Genomic DNA, 25,610 nt, shown 5'->3' on the forward strand with positions numbered 1-25,610 from the left:
TTATAATTAAAATAATCTTTGAAATGTCTTCCAGTTTTATTGACAATTAAGGAAGAGTGAACTAGAAAAACTACTATTTATCTCATTTCATCATAATATCATATATTGTCAACATTCAGAAAAAGAATAGGATGTACTATTTTGAAAATACATAAACAAAAACTAGTATTTATCGAACACCCATTCAATTGTAAGCTTTGACGAACACAAGATTTATAATTTGCGAATAGTCGTAGAGAAAAGTATCTCTCTCATTTGCGAGAACCGCTTCTTTACGTGAGGAAGGTTTAGAATGATAGTATTATATGAAACAAGTCGCCGTTACGATAACTTTATAAAACTGATGAAGAATTTGCAATATGAAAGCTTTTAATTCATTAGCATATTTTAATTTATTTTTATCGAAAAATCAATAAACGATAGTAATGAAGTGTCAATATATACCGTATTTGATAAAAGGACAAATTCAATGCATATAACTCCTAGTAATATTAATACCGGATTTGGGAAGACCAATGCAGTCTTACCTTTATGGATAAGAAGAGTATATTCACGAATCAAATTATTATCACTCACGTCATAAATAAACAATCTGATTTCTTGTATAGAAGTACTGAAAATTGATTATTCTACATAATTATAAAGGCATTCCGATTCATTGTGTCAACGTGACGAAGGAATCGGTATATGAATGAAAGGAATCTATCTATATGTAGCATGATTAAGATGGAAGATTGCTGAAAGCTTTTGCTCCACTTGATTTCCATCTCGTCCCATTTGTTCGTATTATAATGTAAACATTGATAGACATCACATATTTGCGTTTCGATTGCACCATGCACATCTTTAGTCTTCTTTTAGAAGAGCTACTGTGGTTGACAATGCCTGAGGAAATGGGACGAACGACAGAAGAAACAAACTACTACTGTTTCCAAGCTCTGTCATTGTGCAAGTATAGTGATGAGCTCGAGAAATCCTCTTAACGTACCAAATAGATAGGTAATAGAGAAGACGAAGAAGATACTAATGTATACTTACCAGTGCTGCTTGCTACATGTGTCATGTGCATGAGGAAAAAGAAGGCAGCCATGAACTCCTCTCCTTCTGCGTCCAATAAAAACCTCACTACATCTCTCTTCTCGATTCCGCCATGCCTTCGCTCCTCGTGGCTGCGATGCTCTCCGGCTGCCTCTCTCCGTCCAACTCCAACCGCCCCGAGAGCGGCCTCGATTGAGCTAGATCGGTGCTGGCGTCCGGCCAGCCGGACCGCATTGCTTTGGACGCGATATGACCTGGGAGGAGGCCGCTGAGCACGTTGTTGCCATACTCAGCCGACGGCACGCTGTAGGGCTTTGCATCGAAGCTTGTCGGCATGGCACGCGTGTAATTGGCTTGGAGTAGAGAGGGTTGAAGTGGGGATTGAAAGTTGAGGGCGGGAGGAGATTGGCTGTGTCCTCCACCGAGGCCAAGATCTTGATAAGGTAGTTGGTAGTCGCTGTTGTGGTTATCAGTAGGAGTACAGGTGTTGACACTATATGCAGTAGTTGTGGGGATCAAAGCTGGAGGAGAAGAAGAAAAGGAGGAGATGGAATTAGTCGTAGTAGGAAGGGACGGAGATTGGACCTTTTGGGGGAAGGGCCGGAGGAGGAAAGGGGGCGGAGGGGCGTCGGTGGGACAACGGAAGCCCACGGAAGCAGAGTGGAAGAGATCGAAGCGGGAGCGGGCGAAGGGGGAAGAGGACGCGGCGGCGAAGGGAGGGGATGGGATGCCGGTGAATTCCTGTACCATGGCCCGGAAGTTGGACGTGTCGGTGGTGAGCACAGTCGTCGGGGCCCGGCGCGAGGCCCTAGAGCGCTTCTTCGAGCTCCGCGACCCTGCAGCTGCCGCAGCGGTGGGGACGGGCTGTTGCACTGACGACATCGACGACGACGACTGGCAGACGGCGGCAGCGGTGCAATTGGAGGAGTCAAGATGAGAGCAAAGCCAAGGCACCGCAGCGGCGGAGTCGAGGGGGAGGAGCGAGGTGGAGGAGTTGAGGTAGGAGATGGACGGGTAGTCGAAGAAGTGCTGGCCGTCGGATAGCGGTGCCGGTGGGAGGGTGGTGGCGCCAGCTACGGAGGAGGAGCTGAAGAAGGCGGAGAGGGAGTCGACATGGGAGTCAAAGTCATCATCGCCGCCGCCGCCGCTGTTTGACTGGAGGCTACCACGGTTACCAGAGTCCATGGTATAGCTTGTAGAAGACAGAGAGAGGGTGAAGGAAACAGTACTCCAGGAGGAGGAAGAAGAAGCTGCTATTATCTCAATTCAAGAACTGATGGCAAACACGGAGACGAAAGCTATCATTCTCCCAATAAACGTAGATCAGATCACTCTTTTCCAAGAAGGATACGCGGGAAGAGAAGATCAGAGAAGAGGAAGGATCAATCAGCACTCAGCCATGGGTTTTGAGGGAGGAGAATGGGAGAGGACGGACAAGGAAGGTTCTTTGTAGCTTCTGTTTTCGTGTTTTCTGGTAACTAAAAAATGGCTCCTTCATCCCACGTTTCCACTTACAAAAAGAATAAAAAAATCTTTTAATTAAGGGAAAATTCTTTCTACTTTTTGATAGATTTCGGGGTTAGAATTGTGGGGGGCAAAATCCAAGCCACTTATCAATGTCGCAATTGGTGTCCAACACATACTGATCAGAGACTGCCGTCAATTCCAATTAAGCATGAGAGAATAATTACAATAATTAGATAGCAATAACACACCCACTTGAGTTGGATTAGAACGTCTAATCGACCTAATTAGATAGATAGATAGATAGATTGTGAATTATCTTGGGGGGATATACACTACTCGTCAACCGAAGTTGCACAAGTACACATCACTCCCATGACCCTACAACAGAAGAACTCTTAATTGTATCTGAGCTTGTTCTCATCACAGTTCTCCAAGTCACAACACTTCAATGGCTCCCTCATCCATCCCTTTCACCAGCAAAGCTGATCTCACAAGCAACAGGTGGGCTCAATTGGATCCAGTGCTGTAGTCACAGAACAAGTGTACTGCCTTCCATGCACTGACATGGGATAAGTTGGACAAACTGCAGCAGAGAAGGCAATACAAGTTTCTTCCTTCAGTTTAAGAGGTCCAACATCCACAGTGGAGTAGTTCATTGATGTAGCTACATAATGTTTGAAGAGGACTTCAAGTCATTTGCATTTCTTTTTACCTTAATTGAAGTCATTTTACTACACAGAACGATTTGACCAACGAAGATCTTTTTGACCTATCTCCTATATTAGATGCTAATTCAGTGGAGTGTGAAGTATTTAATGATTTCCAGCTTTACTCTATTATACAGCTTTCGTGTTAGGTTAGAATTTGACCATGTTTTCTCCTTCTGTAATTGGAAAGGTTTCATCTTTTTTCTCTGTGGTGTTTCTATGATTGAAAGAGTAACTATATATCTGAGTATTTAGACTGAGGCAGCATATCGATATCAGGCACAAGTACAAAAATCTGAGGCCGAACATATTTGCTGATAAACATGTTTGTACAAGTTTTCATAAGTAGTTGTGTTCTTAATTTTTATTAATGTAGTTTGAAACTTTGGATATTAACAACTTAAAAAGAATGCAGAAATGCAATCATCATTTACTTGAGGAGGATTATTTATTGTATTAGCTTGCTATGCTCTCGTATCCCTTGTTTAAGAAGATGCACTAAGTTTATGTAAGAAATAAAAAAAAATGAAAAAGTATTCCAGTGATGCATCTGATTCCTAACCATAATAAATCCACCTACCAGTACTGGATGTCATATCTAATAGTTGAAAAGGCAGCCATATGTTCTAATATTATTAATGAATCCACCACCAAGTGTGCTGGATTTCATATCTAATAGCTGGGAAGAGATGACAACCATTTGTTTAAAGGAGTTCTCTTTCTGCAGTATAAGATATCAGAAGAGCTTATATGATCATCAGAAAGCTTCTGAGGCTTACACCCATGCGTGGCTAGTTTTGTTCCAAGCTTGATGTGTTCGTCCGCTGAACTCACAAACAAATAAGAAGCAAAATTCGACTCGAATGTTGCAGAAGATGGGGCAATCTTCTTAGAGAACTTTCCGGGTCCATTACGGAACAGCTAAAGTAATGTGGCTCATGTTGTTCAACTGATAGATACTGCTTGAGGAGGACTCCATCCATGCCCATGAAAACTACCTTCCTAAATCACTTCAACCTCATATCATCTCTCTCTTGTTTCTTCTTCTATTCAAGACCAATCCTAAGACGTAGTTGTAGGGTAGTTTTGACTACGATTCAATTCAAATCAGAATCGAATTAAGTACTCGATAGAATCAGAATTCAAATAAGTTCCATAATATAGTTAGCACTTTAAAATCAAAATCTAGTAATGAAATCTTTTAATCTTTTCTTTTTTATCAATGCGAACCGATGGTTTGAATCAAAATTGAAGCCGAAATCACTTGAAACATCGGAAGATTATCCTCTTTAAGACCCAATGGTTTCGGAACTGAAATTGCTTGGAACCAAAACTGTTAATTTCAGATGTATGTTTCATGAAACTTAAAACTATTAATTCCGGGAGCATGATCAGATGTGTTGTAGAGTTTATTAGTTCTGGGATAAAGAAGATGGATAACAGTGAAGGTGCACATCCACTTCCAAGTTCTGGAGGATGAGTCCTTTCAATGACAAATATTGGGTAGTGTTGCTTCTTTTGCATATCTTCTTTCTCTTGACTTGACTCCATATCCCAGAGGACGGGCCGAATTAGAAAGATACGGGCCAAACAGCTCAAGATGCTTGATGCTTATGGATTGAAATTGATCTGTCTTCTGTGTCTCCAACTTGTGACCCAGTAATTTTTGTTCTTAGCTGTAACTTCTTTTGGATGTTAATCAACATGATACGTATTTTGGGTGGACAAAGGTGCATCACAATTGTCTGAAGCAAAAATGACATGAATGAGAATTGATGAGAAAGGTAAGGTTGCATCTCACATCCCTTCTTTATCAGATAACATTGAATTACTTGCCATGTTCTTAGCTCAATTCTGTTTGATTGCGTTTTAGATCGTTGTCAAGAAAGATGAATTCCATCAATGTATCAGAAGATGTGGCTGTTGGGTAACTTTTCACCGAACAAGCAGAAAGCTATATTTCCTGAGCAAATTTGCATGTCCAAGCTTTGATGGAAATGATAGCTTTCGCTGTCATTATTAGAGATCCAAATGAATGCCCTCCTCAATTAGCTAGCTACCTGTAGATATAATTTTTCTTGAGATAAGGTAAAGAGTTTGTGTAATACAGATCAATTTGTTGGTGCCCAACATTGGATGAAATCAGGTGACAATTTTGTGGACAACAAAATTGATCTTTCCATCAACATGAGACCCCTTAACTACAAAGATAGAAACAGCTAAATCAAACATCTCTTTTGCAAGAATAATCCTTCACACCTTGTTGCTGCCTCCCTTTCATGACCTACCTGGAAGGGTACCCAACCAATGTTGAAGACAACAGACCTTCCATATTGCTGAGATTCCACTCACTGACAGACCAATGTGGGTCTGACAGAGATCCAAGATGGCCATCGTCCCATGTTTGAGAACACATGTGAGGTGGTGAAGATAAACTCTTCCTGTGGAAAATAATTTTCATGTGCTCATTGGGTTTACTTGTGTCAGTCACTTGTTGGAAACACAAGACATATGTGTAGGTAAAGAACAGAGGATGACCCCTCTGCATGGTCCAACTTATCTGAAGCTCCCAACCTCTTTGATTGTGAAACAGCAACTTCTGTCGATAAAGGTATATTATATGGTGTGGGTGAAGATGATAAAGTAGGATTGGTTTCAGAGTTCTGTAGCTGCTGGATGCTATTTGGAAATGGGACTGACAGCTTCTGAGGATGAAACTAAGTATGCTGCTAATTTTTGTAGGTTTTAAGACTGAAATATGACTTCAACACAAGTACAAAGCATAAATGGAGCAAAAGAACATGATTCTGAGAAGGGTTTATGGAGATTCAGGTGAGGAGAGGAGAGACGTAATTGGCTGCTGATGGAAACGCTTATTCCAATCAGAATTCGTAGATCCTACCTTTTTCTCTTCACCAAAGAGGGACCAAAATGGGAAACTAAAAAGACGACTTCAGGGTGTGGGTTTCTTCTTCCTTTTACAACGCATCAGAAAGAGACTGAAGAAAGTGACATTCCGACTGAAGGGAGACTCGAAGAAGAAAAGAATTTGCCTGCTTATGGACATTGCAACTACTGACAAGTCTCTTAAGATGAACTTGCCATATATTCCACACACAAATCCAAGTATATATTTCAGTTTCCAAACATAAAGTAAATTAGTTTACCCTAAGAACAACATGTTAGTCCTCTCTCCATTGCAAAGAGATCAAGAAAGCTAACTTTTGTTTCTCCATTGTACATAGTTCTACTTACAAAATTTAGCTTCATTGAGGGGCAGGAAAGCCAATTTTTTTGCAGTGCTTTCAAACCCCGAAAGAACTCATAATAAGAAAAGGATAATGAAATGCTCTCTCTCTCTCTCTCTCTCTCTCTCTCTCTCTCTCTCTCCTTTTATTCTTAAACGCGGGATGAAATGAAGTCCCATCTCATTCAATCCCAAGCATACCCCAAAGTTTTAAAGGGGTAGTGCCATGGCACATCCCCTTCGTGCTTACTACTCCAAGCCATCCTCCAAAGAGAGGCGCTTCCACTCCACCAGGCGAAGTAAGAACTCCATGACCTATAATAATAATAATCCAAAGATCACATCAGCAATTTCACACCCAGCACACAAACTTCCATTTGTCTGTATAAATACATGAGGTTACACTAATTACTTCAGAGGGCCGTCGCAGGAAATAAGAAGCATTCGTCTCCTTTGGAAACTCTGAAACGAGGATCCCAATGCCTCGGCCTCTATCACGTAAAACCTAACAAAATCACGTCACATTCTTCCTGTTATCAACATCACTAACTCATGAACTTTAGAGGCAAACAAGGTAAATGGAGATTGCATGTATACCTTAAAAGCATCTTCATCGGTGAGATCATCTCCGATGTAAACAGGCAATACATTTTTGGAGTCAGCAAAACCTATAGGAATCAGAAGAAGTTGATGCTTCGTTAATGGAATAATTAGAACACCAAACCAATGCTACTCTTCGGTTTACCAAGTGAGTCTAATAGGAACTGCAAGGCCCTCCCCTTGTCCCATTTAATAATGGGACGGATCTCCAGTACCTAAATATGTAGTGAACGAGGAACACAAGTCACATCCATGTTATGGCGTTAAGCTCCAAAAAGAGAGAGAAACACTTCACCTTTCTCCCTGGAGTAATCCACAACATGGGGTATTCCTTCAACACTAACCACACCTGCTCCAGCAGCACTCTCCAATGCTGCATATAGTTCATACACAGAGAAGGATAAGATGAAAAGATTTTGTTTCCCATGCATGATGGCATGGAACAAGCAGTTGGTCCTCGAGTGTGAGCTCACGGCTGACCTTTTCATCTACACATCTAAAGTGAACAGACACACAGAACTTGTTGTTCTCCAACTTGGCACCAGGAATGGGTTTGGTCTTCTCCGACAGCGCTTTGTGAACCTGAAGGAGAAAGCAAATGTTGGTGATCATGTATAATGCTATAGTTTCATGTACAGATCAGAAACACTTGGAAGATGAACCGAACCTTCTTTATCATGGGCAGGAATTCGCTTGCTGGTTGAAAGAGAACAGTTTTTTTCTGGACAACGAAGACGAGAGAGAAGCATAAATGTGTGAGAGAAATTTTCTTGATTTTGATGTAATAACAGGGAAAATGAGTGGTACCTTCTTGGTGTATTTAGTTCCTTTGGGAACTTCGATGTCCATGCCATGGCTTCCAGCGTAGTACAACTCGGTCAATTTTACGAAGTCAAACAACTACAGATCATGGGAGTCAAATGGTGAGCAGAGGAAACAGAGAGACGGACATTACTGACACATGTTATGTCTTGGAGTTGGGTGTTCACTGCACCTTGCTTCGGCACCGCCCGCTCACAATCGCGGTGGGGAAGCACCCTGCCACTTCCTTCACGGCAGCTCTCATCTGATACTCCCAAGACAACCAATCGAATGATCACAATATCATCTTTTGATGAATTGGGGCACGCAATAAAGAGATGAAAGAATGGAAGACTCACTGCATCCGACATGAATGCAGAGTCGGGATCATCGACGATGGGGGACAGCGTCCCGTCGTAGTCCAAGAACATTACGATTTGCTTTCCTTTGGTGGCTTTCATGAGCTGCTCAAACTTACTCAAAGCAGATGGATGCCGCACCTGCTCCAGCAAAACATGACTATCAGCAATCGGGAGATCCGACCTTTTTGGGTTAAAGGACGAACGCAATTGAACTATAAGCGCTTACGATCCATGCTGAGTGCTCATTCTGTTCGCGCTCTATGATGGGCACCGCGGCAGCGCTGGCCGCAACCTTCGCGTGGATGGGAGAGGAAGCTTTCATCGACTCCAGCCACGCGTTGGTCCAGCTCTCGCCGAGCTCGACCTGAGAAAGGTGCTTCTTCCTGATAGCGGCTGCAGCGGAGGCGCCACCACCGCGAGGCGGGGGGTAGGGGAACAGGACCGGGGGTTTGGCTGCCGCCGCCACCGTGATAGCTGGCGTTGCCTCCGGCACGACCACATTCTGATTCGTCATGGCGGCGAGGAGTAAAGTTCGGTTCTTTTTCGTTCCCTTCGCTAAAAATGGGATTTTTAAGGATTTTGAGGGTTGGTAGGGCGGTGGTAGTGATTGAGATTGGGGAGTTGGCGACGGAGCGATGTCGCGGTGGGCGGTGGATTTATGGGAGCGAGGAGAACACAAGGCGACGAAGGCCGGGGCCCACGCCCAGGTGGTTGGCGGCCGTTGGGCCCGCCGCCGTCAACGTCGCGGCGAACGCAGCACGCGCCAGCGTCGGGTCCACGTGTGATGCGGACGTGTCGAGCCCGCAGCGCCAACAAATCCAAAAGCCACCTAACAAATGGCGGTAGCACTATTTTTCACCCTATAAAATTATGAAGTTTACGAATTAATTCTTCTTACTACTTATTAAGATCGTGCAATTATAAAAGAATATGATCATTAATTTTGGTCAATAAAAATTTGAGCCACGTGGTTGATGAATCCAAATATTACTATGCACTAATTAAATAATATCATATCAATAAAAAATCTAAAAGATCATTTTCCTATTACAATCTTCATTTGTTTTTTTAAGATGTCTTTATCGTTTTTCTCATATAATATTTTTATTTTCCTTTCTTTCATTGCACATCGCTTTCACCTATTGGTGCCACCTATCCTTTCTTATTTATATCTCTATCATCTCTATCGTCTACTTCTATTACGAGATTTTATTGTCTTTATATAGTATCCTTGTCTATCGTCTTACACCTCTACTCTTTTCACTTCGTAATTTTGCTATTCTTTATACTACGATCTTGTCCACTTATTGTATTTGTCACTTTTGTCCCTTCCCCATCTATCGCCTCTATTCCCTACCCATCACTATAAAATTTTGCCCTTGTTGACGTATCATGCTCATCACCTCTACCTTTATGTGCCTCATGTCACTCGTCATCTTTGCCTATGTGCACCTTTCTCAACCCATTACACATGTCACATTCGCTCTTCCTTTGTTTCATGAGGCGAAGGTGATAATCACGACGAGAGAGGAAGAGCGCACAAAGGCAAAGATGATAGTTGTGATGAGCAAGACCCCTCGGTGATAGGTAGGGGGAGGAGGTGACAGGTGAGGAAGGGTGGGTGACACCAACAAAGCGATGATGATAGAGACAATCGATGACTAGGAAAGAGAAAGAAATTTATAAGATTAAAAAAATAAAAAGATTCTATTTAGGAAAATGAAAAGAGGAGATACCTTATGAAAACATAAAAAAAGGAAGAGTTTTTAGGAAATCATTCAAATCTAAAAAGAATATGCTTTTTCTATAATCATTGAGCTAAATCTAAACCTGAATTTATTATAGATTTTTTGCTCATAATAAATTTAAACTAACTTAAGATGAAAATAAAATATGAGATATAAGATATATGTATTGTTATCTTTTGCCTTCGGTTGATAATTTTCTTGATCATATTCTCTTGAGAAGAACTTTTCATTTTCTAGATGTGATCCAAATAGAATCAATCTCCATATATTATTAGATTGACAATTGATATGGGAAATCTAACATACAAGTAATTCGTTAACACGTTAGATCTGACTATACACCTTGTCATTCTGATATGATAGTTAAATCATCATCTATAGGAATGCTGGTCCAATGTGGACAAAACAACCTATTAAACCAGAATGACAACTTGTGTCCCTCCAGCATCATTAGCATAAACATCGATTGCCTTATAATTATAGCATTTGACAATTTGACTCATGACCTCGTGGTTTAATAATCAGTTGAATATTTGGCATAATTGTTTTTAGAATTACTCGTCTGCTCTAATCTAATGGCTACCCGTAAAAGGTCCTAAAATATTATCTTATTATTTTAGAATCATATAAAATCATACTAATTTAAGCATCGAAAGCGCCTACGAACCATATGCCTCTGATATAATTTTAAAGGATCAGGAATCCATCGTTTTCCCAAAATCTAACCTATGATAAGAGTTAGAAGTTAGACTCATATAATATAATGATAAAATTTGATCGTATTACTAAGTCTTATTTTCATTGAGAAGAATGAGATTAAGCAAAAAAAAAAAAAAAAAAAAAAGATGAATAATACATACGAAACAAGTAGCGTGAGCCCAAAACCAGCTGCCATGTTCTTTACAGTGTGTTGAGTAATTTTTATGAGAGGATTCCATTAAAAAAGAACACATCCAGATTTTCTGATAGCATTAAAGATAGACACTAATCAAAATCTGTTCTTGGAGAGCAAGCCACGAGAGTGGTGTTAATTACAACACACACAGACATAAGAATGAACTGTTACTTTTATCATGATATCTTATAGTACTTACATATAAAAATGTATCTATGTTTGGGAGGTGATGCTGTGAATAAACAAAAAGACATTTATCGTCTTCCAAAATTGTGTTCCTCTCTCATGGTTTAGGGTTCTGAACTGTACCCCTTGTGACTCGCTAAAAGTCAATGCTTCCTTCCATGTACCTAATTCTGATCGTTTGGATCTGCGTGCAGAAGCCTTCAGAAAAATAAAAGGAGTAGTTGGCTGTCTTACTTTTAGTTTAATACGTAGAATCTATCACAGATTTGCACCAGCTTTAAATTATTATATCGATGGTTTCAACGTTAAAACTCTATGTTCCAGACTGAGCTCACTGTAAAGAAAATTCCCACGCAACAATTCCAATCTTTGCTGAAGGAACCCTCCGTTTATTACACCAAACAATCAATATTCTTCACTGCTGCATAAAAATATTTGATTGCTAAGTATTCAGGAGTCATGAAATGATTCAAGCTAATCAGAGATTTTTTTTTATAATTTAAAATTTTATTTATTCGATTAATATTTCATGTATATGTAAATCTTGGTGGTGGGAGAGCAACATATGAGAAAATAATTTGGGTGATTCAACTTATTTGAAGGATCAGAATCCAAATAAGAAAAAAAATTTATGATTTAGAATTTATTTAGTCTATAAATAGACTAAATAACTTAATCAAACTTATGATTTGATAACAATAAAATTTTTAGTTTTCTTTGTGTAATTTTATGTTAATTTTCTGGTTTGTTCTTTAAATTTTGAAGTTTTTCTTTCGAACAAAAGATCCAATGATTAAAAATTCAATAAAGATGTTTACATTTTGATGGAAGAAAGAGTTTTACTTAATGAGGGTGAAAGTTGTTATTCAACAAAACATAGTAAATATGTTAGGCGGACGAACAGACAAACTTGAACTCCATATGATCGATAAAAATTCAAAAGGAGCTAAAATATATTTTCTACGACGCACACAAATAGATAAAAAATACTCAATTATTGTTTAGGTTAGTAAATATTTAAAGAGTGGTTATATGATTTAATTACTTGAAGTAAGAAAAGAATCCTTTGTGATTCAAAATTTATTTATCTTATAAATAATTAATTTATAAGATAAATAAATTTTATATTAATTATTAATTTGTTTTTAAATAATTAAACATTTTCTTTTGATTTTAAAAGTGTTTTTAATGAAAAAGAATGGGTGATTTTTTTGATGTCGAGACTCCATATGGAAGACATATGGATTACACTACACGCTCTTGCAGAATCCATCCAAGCGTTTCTTGTATGCTTACATTTCTTCCGATGAAGACACACACAAACACACATTGATCCAGTGCAAGTCCATCGGGGCTCCGCAAGGATCATTTTCTTGCCTTCTTCGTGAGACATGAGGAGGACGATTAAGCTCCGTCTCCCTGACGTTTGTCGAAGTGGGATCCGGACTCGGGTTTCCGTGTCAGAAACCTGCGAGCTTCCCAGTGACACGTTCCCTGAACTCTTCTCCCCTCGCACCACTCGAGGCATTGTTGCCACCGATCTTTATCTTTATCAAGTGATCACTTATCAGCGGCTGCCTGCCCAAAGCCTGCCATGGTGGTCTCTATCCATCTTTCTCGCTTTGGTGGAGTCTCGAAGCATGAAGATTACCACTTCGGCCTCCCAGATATTTCTTTGCTTTTTGTTTGTTGCTTTGCATGCCGTTCAAATAGCTTATCCATGTCTGCACCTACATCTCTGCAAACCGTAAGCAATGACGGTCTTGTGGAGGCGTTGCCCTTCGAGTACCAGGATAAAATATTTAATTTACTTTGTAAGATATGCTCAATATATGTATTTTAAGATCTATTCAACTTATCCTCATGTGATTGTAAAGAACTAAGCAATTCACTAACCTGTAACTTAGATAAATCTTTTGATTCTTCAATAGCATCAACTATATGATCATATCTATCCATAAAACTTTTTAAAATTTTTTCAATAATTTTTTAATCAAAAATTAATTCACTATATCTTTTCATCTAATTTACTATCTCCATAACTCTTGAAAAATAGGTTTATATTGTTTATCTATAAATAAATTCTCAAAATTCTTTCAAAAAAAATTAAAATTTAATGGTCAATACCTTAGAATTACTATGATATTGTTACTCTAAGATATTCCAAGCATCCTTAGAATTTATTACAGTTGAAATTCGAGAAAATATAATCTTACTAAGAAGATAAAGAGCATACAAATCCTTTCTTTAATCTTCTTTAGTGGCTCTAGCTAAATCATAATATTCTTTAATAATATCCCATCAATCTTGTCACCTAAATCAAGTTTTTGTCATTACACTATATGTCAAATAATTATATCCTCTAAAAATGAGGACGTCAAGGACTCATCATAATTTTATCTAAAGTAGGTATCCTAAATCAATTAAATTTTTATCTTGATATCTTCTAAACAAATAAAACTTATATTAGCAATCTTAACCATTGCAGCATGAGATATGTTGTCTTTGCAAACACGTGAGAAAAGGTCAATAATGTTTGTGTTCAATCAGCAACAAAGGAAAAGAAGCATGCATGAGGCACTAATGTCTTGCTAAAACAGAAGTTATACAAGAGACTGTGTTGCCATACTTTGAAGTGTATATCACTGTTTCAGAAATGTCATGAAAAAGACAGTGCACCAACTAAAGAGCTAGAAAGATAAACAATTACCAAGGAGTTGCGTTCTAACTGGTAGCAAGCCACCGTCTTTAATGTTTCTTCTTCTTTTTTGATTTAAAAGGTCAAAAAAATCTGACATATAGCATTGTCCAACACTTAAATATGTGTCATATATTGCACTTTTGCTCATCTCAGTGAAAGCCTATAACAAGTACAAGCTGAAGAAACCTAATATTAATTTTTCTTTGTAAATCTACATGACATATTTGCATGGCTATTCAAGACATCAATGCAGCCATTAGACACCACCGCAATCTTCTTAATAAGTTGTCAGCTAAACTCAAATATATTTTATATACCTTTAAGGACTAGTTTCACATGCATAAATGGGAGAGAATTATTCCATGAAAGAGGATTCAAGTTGGAAGCATTTGGAATTAAAAATGTTAGGATAAGAGCTTTCAGAGGAAAGCTTGAATGTATGCCAAGAACCTACAAAGTGACTGATTTATATTAAGCATGCAGTCAAACCACAAATCTACCTGGACCTAACTCCCAAGCCTTTCACATGATCCAGAGCTCCTCCCTTGCTAGTTCAAATCCCTTGAATCAAGTCAGATTTCAGCAGCCAAAGCTGAAAGTATCTTTCTGGCCATGGAGTGGTTTGGATGCATCAAACAACATGACAATAGAATGTTCTCTTTGTATCTTGGCTCTCCATTTCCATTAAATTTTGTTATTTTTGAGCTTCCTTTTTTATCATCAGGTGGAGTTCAGAATGCTGAAAGCCTTTTTTTTCTCTCAGCTGCAGTAGAAGTTGGTAATAAAGGAATATTTAGTTGGCAAGGTGGAATTCCTCTGTGACAATTATTAGACCACCAATAAGAGACAAATTCAACAAGGAAAAGCCAATGTACTGGCAACTGAGTGGAGAATGATTTGACTCATGAACACACACACACTCTCTCTCTCCGCAAATCTCAATTGGCATCCAAACAATGTACAGTGAGCCACATTTGCTGTCCTAGGAGATGTAGTTTTGATGTGAAGGTCAATGTAGCAATAATCAATGCAGGTGATGAGTGGATAGACTTGGTAGGAAAGTGAGAAAAAAGTTATTATCATATGAAGGGAGGTGGGAATCAAGTCTCACTTAATTGCTCTAATAACAGAATGTATCAGAGATACTGGTTTGTACTTAGTTCAGCTTAATAATGAATCATTATTCTTATCTGAAGCCCATGAAATAATTAACCTATTGATTTGATAGGTCTAGAATTATATTGATCAAAATGTATAAGTTGTAATTAATAATAATAAATCCATGAACCTATTATAGATTAATTTACTATTCTCTTAATTTTCATGTAGGACTAAATGGATGTAGGGAGTTGACAAGCTCATAGTGACCCAAAGTACTAGCATGATTTATATATGGAACCAAACTATGGGCGTAATTATTTATTTATTTTAGGGTCTTGACATGATCCAAAGATTTTGCATGATGTATATGAGGCTTAGCATAGAACACATTTGATAACATGCATTGACAGCCCAATATATATTTGAAATATGAATTAGTATTTGATAATTTTTTTAAAATCATATTTGGCTGCTGTATTGTAAATACTCAAATGTTGATGTCAGGTAGCATTAAATATTTCAGTATTTATGGGATATTAATAAAAAATTAAATTTTTTAAAGCACCTTATGATATTCTCTAAAATTATAAAATTACCACCATATAATAGATATCCTAACTCTGATTTCTGCCTTCTTTCTCTAGTGTTTTTTGTTTTTTTATCATTGACTCCTCTCACAAGTCCACAAACACAACCCACCATAATCAAACCTAGTCATGATCTCATGTCATCCCAATGTTTGTTTAGTTATAATATGATTAAGACACATTAACTTGATAAATATTAAACCATAGGATCGAAATGTTTGAATTGATTTTTTTAAAAAAAAACCAAAGTTAATGATAATATAGCCATCAAGCCTTGTCGATTAATTTGAGCATTCTTTCAATTCTAATTCCGATAAGAGATTAAACTGGGTATTATATAAACAATCAACCATTTGAGTGATATAAGGTAAGCTCAACTATAGGTCTTTGTTCCCTCATTAACTTTGTCATTATTGATACAATTATCACTTGTTATTTCTAGTTTATGTTATTCAACATTTTAGAGATATGATAAATTTGTTTGTGAATACTCTTGTATTTGGAATTTACTAATCGAGAAATGATTGATAAGTCTATAATTTATACTCGCGTAGTACTACTAACTAACGAGATAAAAATTTTGACTAGCATTGTTTATGCAAAGTGATTTTCAAGTTTGTGATATATATTTATATTTTATTCATAATGATGATTACTTTGTGATGAATCGAGTTGAAATATAGGAAACATATCGTGCATTTGGATTGAAAAATTCAAATATAGGTTACAAAACCATCCTCCATGGCTCTATAAGAAATATTTTTATTTCAATTTTTAAAAAAGTTCTATTTCTAATATAACTTTCTTGTCAAAGAACCACATTCAAACATTTTTTTACATCAACACAAAGTGTAACTTGGAATTAATTGTTGAATTACAATTTTCTTTTGACATTACAGGTGCAAATTTTTAAGCTTACGAAGAGGTCATCATAACCTATCTTTTCTCCTCTTTAAATAACATGGGCCCAAATTGGTCTTTGTATATATTCTCGGACCACCAAATGGACCGATAAATGGAATCCACTCACCGCCAGTGAGGATAATACTAGAGAAGACGAAGAATTTTACGCCCAAAATAATTTACGTTGGCACAATTTGTCATGTACTTGACAGGCGGTAAACTCACGGGGTCCTGCAAATGCACGGCGCAGATTGGTTTCTGTTGCCACGAAATTGAAAGGACGTGGATGACAGCCTCAAGAGAAAGTTTCATGTAGGTCTCCTGATGATAGAAAGTTGATAAGGTTTTCTTCCTCCAAGGATCAAGGATGAGGAAGGTGAAGGTTAGTGCAACATCTCACAGTGGAGGAATTCTCCTCCACTTGTTGTTGCATCTTTTTTGCCTCTTCTCTGCCACTAATGGGGAACAAAGCAAGAGGTCAGTAGAGGGTGGTGGTGGGAGTGGACATGCCCCACTCATTGCATCCAATGCTAAAAAGCTTTTGGTTACAGGCTGAGGTTTGCATCAAGATGCATAACCTTTATATATCCTGGTTGCCTAAGAATCAAGAGATATATTATCAGGAACTCTGATGCCACTCCTTTTAGTGCAGGGACCATAGCTGGTTTGAAAGTGACTCCATTATTGTGATTGGTCTCTCAAAACAGATTAGCTTAGAGAAACTCAATACAACAAATTACTGCAGGAGGATGATACAGTCAGTCACAGAACTCTTTACTAAATATTCTTTAAACAGCATATGTAATGGCTGGAAATAGATGGAACTTATTCTAGGCCAATACTTGTTGAGGGTTGAGCTTTAATTTCTGACAAACACACAGACAGTTCGCAAACCTATATGGTAGGCCAGTGATTCTCTTTTTGGGTTATGAGGTCCATACCGATGAATTAAATGAGATAGCAAGTTACCATAAGAGCTTGTAATCTTATCATGCAAAACAGGAGAAGAATTTATTGCATGAATGCATTTGGAAGGCAGCAGTTTGATCTTCTTCCTTCTGATTATGTAAAGGTGGGGTTTTGGCTCATCATTTACCAATCAGCAGAAAGCAACAGTTCCAAACTTGGATGCATTTTGGTGATCTTCCTCCACTCATTCTTTTGTTATAATTTCTCTTGAATTGCGATTAGAACTGGAAAACTGATTGCAGAAATAAATTATTGTAGTTGGTAGATGTCATAGTGGGGATCATGAAGTGATTACACTCTTACTCTCAATATCTATGCTTGGTGTCTGATGAAACCTGACAGAGACATGGGTGTGCACCTCCACAGTCAATGGTTACAGATCTTTCAAGTCTAATAACGCTAGGTATATTCCTTGCAGTGATCTAAGCCTCGGAAAGGAAGATGCTCTCTGAGTAAGCCGTATAAGCTATGGATCAACCTTTAGACCACTTCATGTCACAGTAGAATATTGAGTTCTTTAGGTGTGGACAACGGTAAGTTCTTTCAGAAGAGTAGTCTTCACATAGAACTTTTTGGGGGGCATCGATGCAACTTTTCTGCTGCAGTGACGTATATTAATGCATGTGGAAAAGAGTAGCCTCCAGGCTGAAACTACTTTTCTATATTATGAATTCGTCTTCCAAGCTGGTAAACATGGATTCAACTCTCCAATTATTTTGCAGATTAACGTATAGTTTAGCATCAATCTTAGGATGCCATCATCCAAAATGGTTAACTCATGTTTTCCATTGTCTTTTTCATTATGCTACCATTCAGTGTCCGTTGTTAGCTAGATGTCGTTGTCCTCTTAATAATAGTTCATTAAGTAGTGACGATAGACCATTTCAACCTCTCACTGTTTATTTCCTAATCTAATGGACATGGATTTGACTACTACAGTGACATCTGCGTACCCCTTTTTTTTTATGATATAAGAGGAGGATTTGGAAACTTTTTTTCTCTAGTTTATCAAAGTTTTAGACTTTATAAAAATATATATATATATTTTTTTTTATTTTTATTGAATTAATTCATGAAAAATTAATAATTATCACAAATAAACCCGATGAAGAACAGGCTTGGTGACCTACCTCTCTTTGAATATTTTACCAATTCAAGATTATCACCACATTATTTTTGTTGTTACCATGCTTGTGTTATGAGGTTGATTTTGAGCCATGCATCATTTACATGTTTGTCCATATTTGGATGAAACATAGGAATAAAATAAAAAATATATATTAAACATTTAGTTCAAACCGATTTGACCTGGCAAAAGATCACTGTGCTAAAAATAATATACTCTTATACCCCAGAAAAAAATAATTGCATAGTATTTCTGGGAACAAAAGAAAGGCAGAAAGCGTGAACGAGGAACGAGGAAACCGGAGGAGCTGAGTAGGCATGGGGCCCACCATTTGACCTCATCGACCGGGAAAGCGAGATGCTGGGGCGTGTCCCGACCGAGACTCGAGCCGAACCCAGGAACCGTGGGCCCCGCGGCAATGATTCATAAGGCGGGCCGACGATAGAGACGTCGATTCTGACGAGGTCCCGAGCAGCGGTGTGGTGTTACGTCGAATTACGACCGTCCGATGCTGATCGGACGGATGATCGTAACTGGTCGCCAATCTATCATGGAAAAAATAACGCGTATAAAAAGATGAAAAAGCCCCGAAAAATAAAGGACGGACGTGGACCAACGGATGGGGAAAGCAATCGACGGTTCAGATACATCTGCTTCTTTTCTGGCTTCCCTTCTTCTAGTTGACTGCGGTCTCCTCACCTCCTGTTCTCTACTTCGCTCGCCTCCCAACGCCCGCTCCTTTCTACGCCTCCTTCTCTTCTTTACTGAAGCAAGAGGAATTAGGGAAGGAGGAGGCGATATGTTGCTGGGGAAGCGGCAGCGGCCTCCCATGAGGCGGACCACGAGCATGACCGAGTTCGCCGCCGACGTCGAGGTGATGCAGCAGCCCTTCGATCAGGAGAAGGTCAGCAACGCCCTTCACCACCAGCGGGACCAGTCGAGAGAGCGGCAGACCGCGTCGGATTGGTTGGAGACGAAGAACCTGGGAAACCCGGCGGCGCCGTCGCCGCGGGGCGGCAGGTGCCCGAGGAACTCGGCCGAGCTAGTGGTGGTGGATACGGCGCCCTTCCTCAGGGCCTGCGGCCTCTGTAAGCGCCGTCTTGGACCCGGCCAGGACACCTTCATGTACAGGTACTGCTTCTGGTTCATGGATAAAAATCCCATCTCTTTTTCCCATAGTTTTCTTCATGTTCCACGCTGATCCTTGGATTTCTGCTCTAAAAACTTGTTCTTTATTGCTTTATAATGGGTAAAAACTCGAGGAGATGCCAAGTGCATGCAGAGGTATATCTGTTCGATGGTGCTTAGAACTTTATCTTCTTTTTTTTCGCTTGCCTCCAAGTTCATTTGTGCTTACTGCTCTCGCTAAAGCTTAAGGTTCATTTCTCTCCATTTCTTGTGGAAATTTAAATGTAGCCAAAAGTATTTGTTGGATGTTCTGTGAAGCTTTTTATCCCCCAGTATTATCTTCAACGAGATAAATAGGTCTTCTCCTAGTTTCTGAGATCTACATAAGCCCTGAAATCTTTCAGACTCGGATTTTGAGTGATCTCATGAGATCTTATGGGATTGTCTCCTATAATATTGGAAGACATAGATCTTGGATATAACAAAGATATTCTTGATGGTTTGTCTCGGAACCAGTTCATCGTTGCTCAGCGATCTTTGGCAACGTTAGATCCAGCCATGAAGAAATGATGGTCATTATCTCATGCAAGTAGAAGCTTACAAATCATCACTGGATGTTTAACTCTATTATTCCTGTCTTGCACAGAGGTGATGCGTTTTGCAGCTTCGAATGCCGTCAGCAGCACATAACTCAGGACGAGCTGCAGGAGAAGTGCTCGTTGACTTCCATGAAGGACACCTCCACTGCAACCACTGGATCCGAGCAAGCCGGTGACAGCGAAATGGTCGCCGCCGCATAAGCTTCAGAGTTCCTTAAGAACAGTCCATGTCATGCACTGTAGATGCTGCAGTTAGCAGAAGGGAATATAATGTAGAAACATGAAGCTGATGTCTTTTCGGTTCTCATGGAAAGCAATGAAGTCTACACCATCTTGTGCTTCGATTTGTTCTTGTGGCCTTGAATGCCAGCAACTCGTGAATCAAAATGTCCTTTTGTTTGGCCTGTATTCCAAAAAGTCTAAATCATATGAGCTAGATGATCCCCATCCTCTTCGAGTGATTCCTATAAGTCTTTTGGACACCTAAGAAGAATAGTCTTCCACAAGCATGAGCGGCAGTTTTTTGCATTGAACCAATATTCATACTTCATGTGAAACTGAGAAATATGCTTAACGTCAGCGCCATGTGCCTTAATTCAGAGGTAGCTGAGTTGCGGAGAAAGAATTCGTGCAGCCATGTTGTTCCTTAATAGTTGCAATATATTAATGAATCATCCCTACGAAGCTTCACTGCCACCAGAGATACTGGTAATGTTAGGCGTGTAGCTTGATATGCTTTTTCCTGGCATAATTGTAGCTTTACTGGGAACATTTAGATGCAGAAAACCTCTGCACATACATTGTATGAAGGCATGCAAGGTTGAATGTTCATTCTATTCCCCATGTCGGCTTGCGTCAAGTGGGACCCTTCTAGGGTGGGCCCGGTAGGAAGATGCAATGATCTGCACGGCCCCATCTTTATCACCGTTCATTTAACCCACTAGCTCAGCGTCGTTCATGTCCCCATCTCTCGCTCTCGTATTTGCCGTGTGACGTAGAGATCACAAACAACGACGACCTGGCCTCGATGTTGTCCTCGTCTTCTCAGCTGTGACGTCGCTGAGCACCGAAGGCCGAAAGGTTTGCGTGCTGCTGCAATCTTGAACTCGCTTTCTTGGGCGGACGACTTTTACCCTCTTAGTACGAGTCAATAGATTCATCGCCATCATCTTTCTGAAACTCCAACTTTATTGGAAATTTCGACCATAAGCATCCTCGATCTGTTTACTTCATGCAAAGCACCGTGGTTAAACTGAATTACCTCATTAAAACATTCACCATCGCTTCACCATGATGGAATATGAAACAGTACTGCACACTGAAGAACAACACAAGAGTGTTCATCTAACTCTACAGAGGTTAAATATGCACTTAACGTTGGACTTCTACCATCACCTTACTGTATCACCTCCTTACCTTCAACTTGATGGTGCCACTGGCTATCAACAGAGGACAATAATATCATGTTATGTACTTGAGTTCATGTTGCGAGTTATCCTTGAATTGGAACTTACTTGATGAACAATTTGCTGCTTTAAAGTGTTTGGCATAGTACAGCTCCTAGTCCTATTACATTATCTAAGATCTATCTAAGCAAAGATGGATTCAGTCTTGGTATATGATTGACAGAATTTGGAGACGGGAGTTCATTGGAACTCTAGCAAGAGTTGGGGGGGTAAAGCTACATAAGATATTTTGTATGACATTTGCATTTTCTAATATATATATTGCTCTGTAAGATCAGATATTGTGGAATCTGCACTCGAGTGAGGGTGACTAAACTAAAAAATGAGTGTTAGATGTCCGATACCTTTCACAGTAAAAGTTGTCTCCCTCAGCACATCATAGCTTGCTGTGGATCTGGAAGCCATCTCATTCCTCTTATTAACTTAATCCTTATCATACTTCCTGATCTTGTCTGCTTGTTATAAACTATACCCTTGAGATTTGCTTACATCTGGAGTTTAGGGACTAATTAGGACTTCTTTATGATTTTATTATTGGTTTCTTTCAGATTGTGCCACTATCCAGTCCTACAATGATGTCCAGTTCCATCAAAGCCTAAACTCCAAATCACCAGTGCAAGAAGCCTATTGGTTAACAAATTGAAGTCATTAGCAGATAAATGCATGGAGAGAGGCCACAGAACCACCAACAATATGCACTAATGTTTTGAGAAAAGATCAATTATGATGCCAATACCATCACCCATGCAGGTATCTACCCTGGCAATAATTGTCACTGTTCCACAGATCCTTTTCGCCATCAGCACTGAGAATTGATACTTCACCCTTTGACTGAAGAGCAGGACAATCACGTCATACTAGTACTGAAAGCTGAGAACTTCCCTGTTCATATATTGTGCTGATCAGTGAAGAGGCATTCACTGGTGATTTCTCTCATGTTTGAAGTTGCAGTTTAGTCTTACTAGCTCCTTAGCCAAGCCTTTTGACGTGGCAGTGGAAATCTTTCTCAATAATGTTATGTAGCTTGAGTTCCAGCAGTTTGTCTTAAATGAAACTTGTAAAAGACATCACTAAATTTTGCTCAACAACGGGAGAAATTAATGTGTGAAGACAACAAACTGCACTTGTGTGGTCCATCAGCTAACTGTCTCAAATAATATGAGCTGTGTATAGGATGCAGGAAGCCTCTCCAGGCTTGCTTGCTCTAAAAATATATTGGTCCAAGAATGGTGAGAAGTAATTGTTTGTTTGGAGCATTCAGCATGAAATCAGTTAGAAAACTATGACAGAATTAAAAGCAATGTTGCCTTTTATTAGTTTATTCCAGTTGATCCATAGGGCTGGCCCATTTTTCGATTAGGATATACTGATGACAGACAAAAACTAGGTGGAGAAGAGGCACCACAATGAATGCCAATGCCTCTTCTCTTTGGTGAAGAGGCAAACAATAACCTCAAGACAAGTCTCCTGCTAACAATAAATGCATGGATCCTGCTCTGCCTAAACATTATTGCATGAAAACAACTCTTTCATGGGCAGGCTTGCATGGTCATATTGTTGCATGAAATAAAGTCAGCTTGTGGTGTAGGATGCTAAGTCTTGATAACTGATCTACTTATTCTAGATTGATAACGCATCTCTAATCCATTGTTTATTTTTCTTATCTTGTACTGCAAAATACTTCTTTTTCTTATCTTGTACTGCTAAATTCCTACTGACAAGCTTTAGGAGTATCATGAACTGTACATGCACAAGGTTCTCAAAAAATGAACAGACATGATGGCCTGTCTTAAGAGCAATTTGTGGCTTTGTTAATGACTAATGCAGATTGTGCTAATTGATAATGATGATCTGCACATGCTTAGAGGAACTGAAGAATCTGAGACTAAAACACTTATTGATATCTGAAGATGGCTATATCGGTGGATTTCAAGTGGAAAAACTGAAGGTGTTACATTGTTACTTCTATCCTGTCGTGCCTTCATTGATAATTTATCTGGGAGATCAAGCATCCATGCTTCTTCATATTTGAGTAAAAGATTGAGTTCCTTGAGTTGGATCCTTAGAAGAAGCTTGATGTTGTGATCCTCTTGCTGTCTCTTTTGTCAACCAGTCAATTATTCTCTCGGAAGAACTTGTATAAGATTATTCTTCATCTATTACTCCATGTTCTTCTAATACAAAAGATTTTATTTATGGTTGATGCCGCGCGTGTGCTAATGCTGAAAACATAGTAGAGATCCATATGCAGCTAGTATTAATTTTTAGGATACTTACTGATATTTGTCTGGTGATAACCAAAAGCGGTCTTGGTTCAAGGGTTCTTGATTCAAAGAATACAAGCATAATCCAGCTTAGTTCCTGTGTATTTTAGGTCAAGTGGCTATCTATCTTAATTGAGAATATTAGCACATGGTGACATGGGGTCTGCAGGTAAGCAAAGTTCAAATGATTTGGCACAGAGACTCCACACAGCATTCTCCTTGAATGCTTGATTTAGGCTTGAGCAAAAGAGAATTAATGGTTTGTCCTACGACACATATTCTATTGAATCATGTCTCCAAATCTGAACGAATTATCATTGAATACAGTTCAATTTTGTTCCACAATTTCATCTGCATCATCAGTGAGGAAGGCCAAGCCTATCAACAGTATAAGCCTCATAATTTCTTTGATTGAGCCCAGAAAAGAGCCCAATCAACCAGAGGTAAGTACAAGCTCAAGTTTCAATCAGTAGATGTGCTATTTTTTCATATCTATTCATTGCCAGAATTCATGCTCTTTAGAAAACATTTTGCTGTTAATCAAATGTTGATACTTCCAGGTCCTCCAATTCCTAGAAGTGTTTGTTAATTTTGTTGCATTTTTTGCTCATAAATGCTGGAGTCTTTTTCTCTTCCCAAATCACATTCATAGATGTGGAAAATGGTCTTATGGATCACCAGTTGGATTCCAGAATATTAACTTTACCATCACTCCATCACAATAATCAAGCTCTGGTGGCAATGTCCTCTTAAAAAAAGAAAAGATTTATACTGTAATACTCCAAATTTAATCATATATTAGAAATAAATAAAGAATTAAATTATTTTATAATAATTTTATAAATATATTATTACTAATTTAGATTTAAGTATTTTAGATGGATGATGTAAATTCAATAAGTTAATCAGATAATTTTCATATTTGAATCTGGACTGATAAATTATATCAAAATAAACCTACTGTTAAGTATAGTGAAAAACTCATTGAGGAAAAGGTTAATCCTTACCACTACTCAGAATAGAGGATAATGGGTATTTCAAAATGAGTTGAATGCACTGCAAGAAGTCATGAGTCCATCTATCAAAATCTAATGTCTGAGAATGCAGTGTGACTAATTTTATGTTGTTTGAGGAAGGAAGATGATCCCATCCTAAATCTCTATAAGTTGTTTGCAGCTCATCTAACACTTAAATTATATATATATATATATATATATATATATATATATATATATATATATATATATATATATATATATATAGTCTTCTTGATAATTAGGATTTGATTCTTCTATAAATAATTTATATATCTCTAGACGGGGAAGAGCAAGATATGAGAAATATCTTTAGAGCAAGATATTCTATAGAGTTTTTATAAAGGATAAGAAAAAGTATATAAATTTTTCAGGCGTTTGTGTGAGATGGTGTTGATATTAATTTGTGCATAGTGAGGATAATTCAAGGATCATCTCACATATTAAATAATTTAATATTTGAATATATCTAGGGATTTATCGAATAACGTTAAATCTTACATCAGCTTTCTTATATGTTCTTTGATTATTAATCTCTCTATTTATATTTTTTATTTTTGAAATTCTTCTCTTCCTCACATGAATGATTGACATGGATAAGTATATTTCCCTTCAAATAACACGAGTACTACTCTGTATTTTGGACGTCACTACTGTTTTCTAAACAATCTGTATATTTGC

The 25,610-nt window shown here is 38.5% G+C and overlaps 3 protein-coding genes across 3 annotated transcripts; 1 reads left to right on the top strand and 2 right to left on the bottom strand.

Annotated features, from left to right (window-relative positions):
- Positions 1 to 756: 756 nt before the first annotated feature.
- LOC103980517 (uncharacterized) lies at positions 757 to 2,673 on the bottom strand. The gene is made up of 2 exons (XM_009396953.3): positions 1,039 to 2,673; positions 757 to 938 (listed from the first exon to the last, which is right to left on the bottom strand). The coding sequence occupies exon 1, from the start codon at positions 2,221 to 2,223 to the stop codon at positions 1,126 to 1,128; it is 1,098 nt and encodes a 365-aa protein (XP_009395228.2). The 5' UTR covers positions 2,224 to 2,673; the 3' UTR covers positions 757 to 938; positions 1,039 to 1,125.
- A 3,732-nt stretch (positions 2,674 to 6,405) lies between these two features.
- LOC135634854 (probable trehalose-phosphate phosphatase 6) lies at positions 6,406 to 8,829 on the bottom strand. Its single transcript, XM_065145522.1, has 11 exons — positions 8,449 to 8,829; positions 8,220 to 8,360; positions 8,054 to 8,125; positions 7,867 to 7,959; positions 7,727 to 7,780; positions 7,540 to 7,641; positions 7,355 to 7,432; positions 7,205 to 7,274; positions 7,057 to 7,127; positions 6,872 to 6,964; positions 6,406 to 6,774 (listed from the first exon to the last, which is right to left on the bottom strand). Exons 1-11 carry the CDS (start codon positions 8,734 to 8,736, stop codon positions 6,709 to 6,711), a joined length of 1,128 nt encoding a protein of 375 aa, XP_065001594.1. The 5' UTR covers positions 8,737 to 8,829; the 3' UTR covers positions 6,406 to 6,708.
- Positions 8,830 to 19,136: 10,307 nt separating this feature from the next.
- LOC135637179 (FCS-Like Zinc finger 5-like) lies at positions 19,137 to 20,507 on the top strand. Its single transcript, XM_065149687.1, has 2 exons — positions 19,137 to 19,569; positions 20,213 to 20,507. Exons 1-2 carry the CDS (start codon positions 19,238 to 19,240, stop codon positions 20,364 to 20,366), a joined length of 486 nt encoding a protein of 161 aa, XP_065005759.1. The 5' UTR covers positions 19,137 to 19,237; the 3' UTR covers positions 20,367 to 20,507.
- The last annotated feature ends 5,103 nt before the right edge of the window (positions 20,508 to 25,610 follow it).

Source organism: Musa acuminata, chromosome BXJ3-4 (assembly GCF_036884655.1).
Source record: "Musa acuminata AAA Group cultivar baxijiao chromosome BXJ3-4, Cavendish_Baxijiao_AAA, whole genome shotgun sequence".
NCBI classification, from domain to species: Eukaryota; Viridiplantae; Streptophyta; class Magnoliopsida; order Zingiberales; family Musaceae; genus Musa; species Musa acuminata.

Coding starts and splice junctions, on each gene's coding strand:
- LOC103980517 (XM_009396953.3), bottom strand. CDS start 2,223: ATGGACTCTGGTAACCGTGGTAGCCTCCAGTCAAACAGCGGCGGCGGC.
- LOC135634854 (XM_065145522.1), bottom strand. CDS start 8,736: ATGACGAATCAGAATGTGGTCGTGCCGGAGGCAACGCCAGCTATCACG. Junction 8,361..8,448: donor ATGAGCACTCAGCATGGATC/GTAAGCGCTTAT, acceptor TTGCTGGAGCAG/GTGCGGCATCCATCTGCTTT. Junction 8,126..8,219: donor CTGCATTCATGTCGGATGCA/GTGAGTCTTCCA, acceptor TGGGAGTATCAG/ATGAGAGCTGCCGTGAAGGA.
- LOC135637179 (XM_065149687.1), top strand. CDS start 19,238: ATGTTGCTGGGGAAGCGGCAGCGGCCTCCCATGAGGCGGACCACGAGC. Junction 19,570..20,212: donor CAGGACACCTTCATGTACAG/GTACTGCTTCTG, acceptor TGTCTTGCACAG/AGGTGATGCGTTTTGCAGCT.